We start from the raw sequence: 7,959 nt of genomic DNA on the forward strand, positions 1-7,959 counted from the left end.
AAAGGTCGCCCTGGCTCTTCTGTACACAAGCGTCTGCAGATCCCATCTATGTATACAGAGTCCGTCTCCCGCGTGAAGGTGTAGCGAGTAGGAGCTGCCACCTGTGGCCTGTGTACTACACTAAACTCGAAAGATATGGTCAGCGACACAAGAGCATGGTCCACTGCCACACCAATAGGTCTGGGTCCAACTATGAGGTCCTGGATACTAGAGATGAGACTCGGCTGCGCCATGACATAATCCACTGTGCTAGCTGCATGTCTGTGTGGAAAGCATGTAAAACCCCCTGCAGCGGGAAATCTCTGTAGGCCATTCAAAATGACCAATCCATGTGCAGTCCCCATGTCTATCAAGTGTCGTCCATACTCAGTATGCTCCCCATCATGCAATAATCTGGATAGGCCTGTCTTTGCAACATCCAGGTCTCTCAGCATCTCTTCTGAAGTATCATAAAAAACTGTCTGATGATGAGCAGTCCTAGCATTGAAATCCCCTAGAATGATGATGTCACCATCTCTAGAGAACTCCCAGATGTCATCATCCAAAATAGAAGAGAGAGAGAGAGAGAGAGAGAGAGAGAGAGAGAGAGAGAGAGAGAGAGAGAGAGAGAGAGAGAGAGAGAGAGAGAGAGAGAGAGAGAGAGAGAGAGATAATATATTATATTATGATGGTTTGGTTTGGCAGGAGAAACAATCGGTTTAAAATTACATTGCGGGAAGCTTCTAGAATCAGAATGGGGCTCCTTCAGGAGTACCTTGATGGAAATCGAAGGGTACTTCCACAGGATTGTCTTCAGGCTTTGGATATAGTACTTAGGGAAGCTGCATCTGGACCGTGAGTCTTTTGTTGTTTCAAGATTCTTTTGGTATGAATCGCTCCGTACAGCAAGATGACGATTGGCTTTACTACATGTAGTTTCATACAGAAAGGTCGGTGCTTCTTTGGAAGTCATTTTGGTGAAAGGAGCTTGGGTGGGGGTGTCCAAGCTTACAGCGGTTTCTACCAATCTATTAGGCCAGCTCAAAATGGGTTGCTATCATTGAATATCGGTAAGGAGGCTGAAGCATGTGCTTCTGTTGTCTCTGCTTTTTCTATCTTGGGTTCACCAGTTTGTTCCATTTTTTTCTGCCTCAGATATTGCAGCTGCTCCTTTCTTGGAGGCTATAGATCTACCTGATTTTCTTGCTAAGGCCTTCCGCAAAGATATTCGGGATCTGAATCAGGAGCTTGCAAAGCCAGATGCTTATGGCGACCAAGCAAGAGTGAAGGTCGGTGAGTGAAGGAGCATTCCTCAAAAGTCTTTTGACAAGATTTAAGCTGCATGAACTTTGATTGCAGGCCAAAAAGTTGCTGAAAGGAATTCGTGTAGAGACTGTCCATAATCGCGGCGCCAAGAGAAAATACCGCATCCAAAGCTTATCTAATGAGCCTTTGCGCAATTTAAGGTTTGCCTCTTCTTTGTAGTAAAATTACGCAATCAAAGATACAAGTTTTCACGACAGTTGCATGTTTGCACAGTTTATGTATATTAATAGGCAGAACTGTTTGCTGTGGGCAGGTTTGACATGGACGGAGAGAGTATTTCGGTGATTGATTACTTCTTTCGCACGTACAATTACAAAATCATGCTTCCTGGACTTCCTGCCATTGAGTCTGGAACCAAAGAGAAGAAACGCTATCTACCCATGGAGGTGATCAAGTGTGAGTCAAGAAGTCAAGTAGGTCCATTCTCAATACTCATGGTGTTCGTCTGACACTGATGCAGGTCTGTAAAATAGTTGCCGGGCAGCCATTCATAAAATCTATGGGCGAACCTCAAAAAAAAGCATTGCTTGGTATAACTTGTGTCCCACCTGAAGAGCGAAAGGAGACAACCCGTAAGGTATGCTTTATCCAACATAGAAATTCTTTGAGACGGCATGCACAACTTTTCTCATTGAAGTTTTCAAATAACTGAGTGACCAATGTTTGCTTGTGAATAACAGATTCAGTCGCAATTGAGAATTGAAAGTAAAGGATTAGCCAATGAATTTGGAGTTGGGATCAATTCCTTAATAACAGAGATACCAGCTCGCATACTACCTCCTCCAGCCGTAAGGAATCTAGTATTTCATGCTCCATGTCAAAGATAAAAACCCGAATGTATTTTTGGATTAATCTACTTCTGCTTATGCAGATACAATACCGCACAGCTACAATCAAGCCCCCTCCTGGCCTAGGTTCTTGGAACATGAGAAATAAGGTCAGCATCACTTTTTTCACATTTGATGTTTTTGTACTAGCAAACTGCATTGATAAACTGCATGTCGTGAATTGGTGGAGATGTGTGCTGAAAGACATGTTTTTACTCCATCACATGCCGCTGCATAATAAACCTGCAAAATTTTGAGAGTGTGGTGACTCTGTTTTATCTGTGTCTAGCTTTATTTATATATTAACTTGAAATGTTTGTGTTTCTTAATTTAGCAAATGGTCACCGGCTGTAAGATTGAGCGCTGGTCTCTCATTAACTTCTCACACACTCTGCAAGAAAGAGCTGTGGATGAGTTTTGCAGAAAGATTCCCCGTGAATGCGATATATATGGCCTGGTAAGGCTTGCTAATTTCGTGTAAAATTGCTGGAAGGTTCAGTCTTGAATTGTTTTCATATCGTGCAGACTATGAACCCTACCATGGTTGCTAGGCCCATAAATGAGACGAGAGGAAATGTTGAGGGTGCAATCAAGCATCAAAACAGGCAATGCGTTGAGAGATCTGGGCAGGACTTGGATCTACTCATTTGCATTATGCCTCAAACTGATAATAAATCTGTCTATGGTGTGTGGCTGGATCCTAAACATACAAGGCCCTCATTCAAAGAGACTTATGAATCTGATATATATTTCCTCTTGCAGCTGCTGTGAAGCGTGTGTGTGAAATTGAGCTGGGTGTGGTGACTCAATGCTGCCTGTCTGACCATGTTAGAAACGGCCGACCAGACTATATTGCAAATTTACTGCTCAAAGTCAATGCCAAGGTAAGCTCGTTGGAATCAAAGTTTTGGCACTCTATTGTAAGTACCAAATACTGGGAAGGAAGGCTTTTGTTTGAAGGCGCTCAGCTTGCATATATAGCAGATGCCTATTCTTCAGATTCCTTTGTAATAAGGCTAAAAATCGATGAGTGTTAGTTACTATTAATGGTGATCTCCATGACATGACAGATGGGAGGCTACAACGCACTGCTTGTTGACGAGCGAGATAAGAAGCTTCCACTTATTTCTGAAGTGCCATCCATCATTATTGGAGCCGATGTTTCTCATCCAAGAGTTGGGGATGATAACAGTCCCTCAATTTCTGCGGTGACCAAGCGTTTTTAAATTTTCACGTATGCATAGTTTTTTTCTTCTTTTGGGTTTATGATTTGTAATATTGGCACAGGTTGCAGCCAGTATGGACTGGCCATATTTTTCGAAGTATGAAGCTATTGTACAGACACAGAGGCAGCGAGAGGAAGTCTGTCAAGAGCTTTTTTGGGAGAGAGAAGATGGGCAAGGCATTGTACGGACCGGTGGCATTCTCAAGTAAGCAAGCTGCATATGATTATTATGGATTTTTTTTTGCTCTTTTTTCTCATTCACTAGTTTGGTGGGCAGAGATTTGTTACGTGCATTTAGTGAAACTCAAGGGCGCAAACCAGAGCGTATCATGTATTACAGGTATCTCAGCTCCTGATAGAAATGTTAAAGACATCAGCTATACTGATCATTTTCCTAAAAAAATTTACGTGGATTCTTAGAGATGGTGTTAGCGAGGGGGAGTTCGAGGCTGTGCTTAACAGTGAACTGGAGGCAATAAAAAAGGTTTAACTCTCTGTTTTCTGTACTTTGTTTTAGAGGAAATATGATAATTAACATCCATCCGCCTGCCTGCAGGCTTGTGAAGCTTTGGGTTGGGGGAAGCGTGAGCATGCGGGAGGGAATGGAGAGTCTCAGTCGAAAAGACAGCAAGTGGGTGACGAGTTGCCAAAAATCACTTTCATTGTGGTACAGAAGCGGCATCATACTCGACTTTTCCCGAAGCAGCATCAGACAAAAAATGGCAATATTTTTCCTGGTAAGGCCAGTTATCTCTTAAAACTTAAACCTTCTAAACACTAAGGGTAAGCCCTAAACCTGAGCCCTACAGGCAGAATGTGTGTTAAGATTTGACTGTTGTTCAGGCACTGTTGTCGATGACGTGATTTGTCATCCTACACACTTCGACTTTTATTTGTGCAGCCATTATGGAATCAAGGTAAAAGCATTACTCTTCCAAGCCGTGAGGCGTGTAGTATGTACAGACTTTGATAGTGGTCTATTACACCTGCTTACTTAGGGAACAAGCCGGCCAGCACATTATCATGTGTTGAGGGATGACAATGAATTTACTGTCGATCAGATCCAGCAGCTAACGAATGATCTGTGCTTCATGTGAGTTCACTCTATTATCAGCTGGTTACCTGCATATTTACGTTTCTTACATCTCACAAGGGGATGGAGGCTCTCTCATCTTGGGCCATTGTTGTGCAATATGTATGTATGCATGTGTGCACGCGTGTATGTATTAGGCAATCCTAATTCAGTGCATGGGTTTTGTAAGAGAGTGGCGTTAACTATGCTTTGTTGTGCTTGACAGGTACGTGCGATGCACCAGAGCAGTGTCGATAGGTCTTCATAAATACCCACTCATTTTTGAGATGTGCTTTATTTCTCCTCGTAACAATTCTTAACTTCTTTGGTTGTTGTTGCTCTAGTTCCTCCATGCTACTATGCACATTTGGCCGCCACACGAGCGCGGCTTTGGTTGGGACCAGAGGGTTCAGATGAGGGCTCGCTGCGTGACAGGGATAGCCAAGCCGGTGGTAGCGCAGGGGGCAGCAGCAGGGGGACCCATTCACGAGCTGGAGGAGCAGCCGTCGGACTCAATCGGCCTTTGCCTCCTTTACATGAGAGAATCCGCAAGTCCATGTTTTACATATGACACTGTTGTTTCTTGTTCCTTCCCTGCAGTCCCCCTTCATCACAGACATCACTCACTCTCTTTATTTTGCCAAATCTAGTCAGTCTTCTTTTTGCACAAATATGATATATCCCTTTTGCCATCCATCACATACACATCTGCATGCACATGTACACACGCAAGCACTTGCATGCACACCTGTTCCCCCCCCAGTTTTGTACAAAAGCTAGCATCTGGCAGCTATCCTCTTAAGTGCTGGCAAGTGGCTGTATCTCTTGACCCCTTGCTGAACTGCCTGGGAAGCCAATATATAAGAGTATGGCTGTCAATATATTTCGAATGAAGATGTCAAAGAGAAGCACGTTGTACAGGTACACAAGTCTTTCTAATGTTGGAATTGCCTGAAAAAGAGGCATTCCTTTGTGCGTGATACTGCTAAATGCCATGAGTTGAGGCAGTTTTATGATTTTGAAGATAGAGATCGAGTCGCATAGAGTGATAGATATCACATCCTGAAGGCATGTGAAGGTGTTGAGTTGCACTTGCCCTCCTTTGAGCTTCTGCAGTGTCACATGCACACGATCAATGCCCCTCATGGAAAGTGATGGAACTTGGGGTTCTAGAAATTTGATGATGAGTTTTCTAAAGATGAAGGCCGTTGTCGGCCTTAGTTGACAGGGGCTTAGTTAATACAAGCCTCATTGCCAGTAACATGTGGCTAGCTGCACGACTGCAAATGAGGATAGAAAGGTGCCCAATTCATCTCACCGAAATGACTACCTCTGCATTATCATTCGAAATGAATGTGCTACTGCATGTGTGTCTATGATTTGAATTTTGAATTTTGACAGAAATCAAAGGAGTCCTTGAATTGGGAGCCACATGGATCACCGGTGTACATTGTTTTTTGATTATTTTGTGTGTCAAAACGAATGTTTATTTCACTAGTGTAAAAACTGTTGAGGATTCATGAGTTTTTCTCAAAGCATGGAAATTGCAAGCGAAACATGTAGTAGCAAATGCATTGCCAATCATATGTATGTATCAGCAGACAATTCAAAAGCGATTCAGAAGACAAAGTTGCAAGGTGACTGGTTAGAAGATAAGGGATGGTGACACAACACTCACACAATTTGTAGCGATGTACAAAAAGAAACGAATTCTCTCTCGCATACCATTCTTGCTCCTGAGCCTCTTGCACGCAAAGTGCCATCATCACGGTTTTAGGGTTATCCTCATCATCATCACCTTCATTGGTGCTACCTTCCTTGTCTTCTTCCTTAGGCCTACATGACAGATCCTGGTCTCTTATGCTGGCCACCGTTGCGCTTACCATCTCCTTTGGGGGCCAATAATTCTATCTTCCTTTTCTGTTTTAAGGAGGGCTTGCCAAAAGTGTTCTTCCTAACCGAAGAAAAATAAAGTCACATCAGTTTTTAGGTCAGAATTTGAAGCATTTACAATAAAACTTGCAAAATTTGCCCGGAGTTCTTTGAGGCCAGGATGGAATCTACACTAAACCCCCATTTTTTGTGAACATTGCATGTTCGTGCCTACGACTGCTCATGTGGACGATTGACATTCCACAATCCTCAAGAGTCTAAGACTGCTCACCAAAATCATGTTTACCAGCTAGGATAAAACACCCAAACAGTGTACCACCTAAGAGAGGCGAGGCAATGAATTGCCACCTCTGCTCTGCACTGTTTTCAGCTTTGGAAGGGCCCATTTGAGAGCTGCATGCAAGCGCTGTTTGTGATAAATGCAGCATCGCAAGCGGTGAGGCGTGCATGACGCAGTCTGCCAAACAAAATTTTCCATGTATAATAAATGGCCACAAGTAGGAAGACAGGGAGGGGTTTAATTTGAACCACTGAACTCGTGATCGAATGGCAAGGGCTCCATCGCACCTTGCATTAAGCAATTCACCACTCGGTTGAATGAGGACTCATGACTCAGCATTGCTCACTAAAAACATGTGTGCTTTTGTATTAAAATTATTTTCCATTAGTATAATTGTCTATGGTTTTTCCCCGAGACTTTGAATTTTAAAAGATGAAAACCCGTGCGATATTTAATGTTCATAGAAAACTTGTAAAACATACTTGCCATGTCTTGGTTTTTACTTGTAATTTTCTTTTTTGCAATCTGAAAAAATTGCAATTTTTCCGTAGTTTAAGTTATAAATTTTTTAATAAATTGCATTTTTTGGAAAATATTTGTGATTTCCAACTGTAGTATTTTTTCAATTTGTTTAGAAGAATGTATTTTGGGAACATTGGCAATATCCGCTCAATTTTGTGTCCAAAAATGGAGTATCTATTGGCTTTTGCACTAAGGATGTGGTCACACATGGATAAATTATTAGAGAGATGTTACCGTTGTAGCATCGGCATAGTTACTATGCCAAAATTAGCAGAGCTATAAGAATCCTTGCATAGTTATATATAGGAAAAATTTAACACATTATGATTTTTTTTCCGTTTAGTCAAAGCAAGCTTGAAATCTAGCATACAAACAATTCTAGGTGTTAAACAACAGTTTTTGAGGAGTCTAGACCCCAAGACTTACCAGGAAAGGTTTGCCTAAACTTAGCCTTGAGTCGGCTAATAAAAGTCGTTCTCAACTGGCAATAAGAGGAAGAAAGACGAATAAAATATACCAGAAAATATTTTTAAAATCATGTAAAATTTGCAAACTTCTACAAGGGGAGAGAGAGAGAGAGAGAGAGAGAGAGAGAGAGAGAGAGAGAGAGAACACTATTTAAGAAAACCACATTATAGAAAGTAAGGAATGGAGAGATGGCTTCTAGATGTAGAGAGAGTACACACACGACATCATAGCCTAAGGATTACAAACCCAACCAAAACATCTATGCTGCTAAGCTCAATTAGCTAGTGAATGAAAAACAATGAAGTTAACCATGATTGTAATGTTTGTCCTTGGCTCACGTAGGATTTCTAGAGATGAGTCATCTTGT

At 42.0% G+C, this 7,959-nt stretch overlaps 1 protein-coding gene across 1 annotated transcript in view; it reads left to right on the forward strand.

Moving 5' to 3' along the window:
- The window catches only part of LOC147436695 (protein argonaute 1-like), an 88,679-nt gene extending 83,270 nt beyond the window's left edge, over window positions 1-5,409 (forward strand). Inside the window, exons 3-22 of the mRNA XM_086489511.1 lie at window positions 685-834; window positions 916-1,049; window positions 1,135-1,268; window positions 1,339-1,445; window positions 1,559-1,691; window positions 1,766-1,882; window positions 1,986-2,093; window positions 2,177-2,242; window positions 2,467-2,589; window positions 2,658-2,817; window positions 2,895-3,016; window positions 3,203-3,340; window positions 3,420-3,562; window positions 3,635-3,697; window positions 3,778-3,841; window positions 3,914-4,094; window positions 4,201-4,274; window positions 4,356-4,450; window positions 4,656-4,687; window positions 4,774-5,409. Coding sequence (XP_086345637.1) covers window positions 685-834; window positions 916-1,049; window positions 1,135-1,268; window positions 1,339-1,445; window positions 1,559-1,691; window positions 1,766-1,882; window positions 1,986-2,093; window positions 2,177-2,242; window positions 2,467-2,589; window positions 2,658-2,817; window positions 2,895-3,016; window positions 3,203-3,340; window positions 3,420-3,562; window positions 3,635-3,697; window positions 3,778-3,841; window positions 3,914-4,094; window positions 4,201-4,274; window positions 4,356-4,450; window positions 4,656-4,687; window positions 4,774-5,000 — 2,371 coding nt within the window. The 3' untranslated portion in view covers window positions 5,001-5,409. The remainder of the gene's footprint in view (window positions 1-684; window positions 835-915; window positions 1,050-1,134; window positions 1,269-1,338; window positions 1,446-1,558; window positions 1,692-1,765; window positions 1,883-1,985; window positions 2,094-2,176; window positions 2,243-2,466; window positions 2,590-2,657; window positions 2,818-2,894; window positions 3,017-3,202; window positions 3,341-3,419; window positions 3,563-3,634; window positions 3,698-3,777; window positions 3,842-3,913; window positions 4,095-4,200; window positions 4,275-4,355; window positions 4,451-4,655; window positions 4,688-4,773) is intronic.
- The last annotated feature ends 2,550 nt before the right edge of the window (window positions 5,410-7,959 follow it).

The sequence above is a fragment of the Adiantum capillus-veneris genome, chromosome 18, assembly GCF_014529385.1.
Source record: "Adiantum capillus-veneris isolate H3 chromosome 18, ASM1452938v2, whole genome shotgun sequence".
NCBI lineage: Eukaryota > Viridiplantae > Streptophyta > Polypodiopsida > Polypodiales > Pteridaceae > Adiantum > Adiantum capillus-veneris.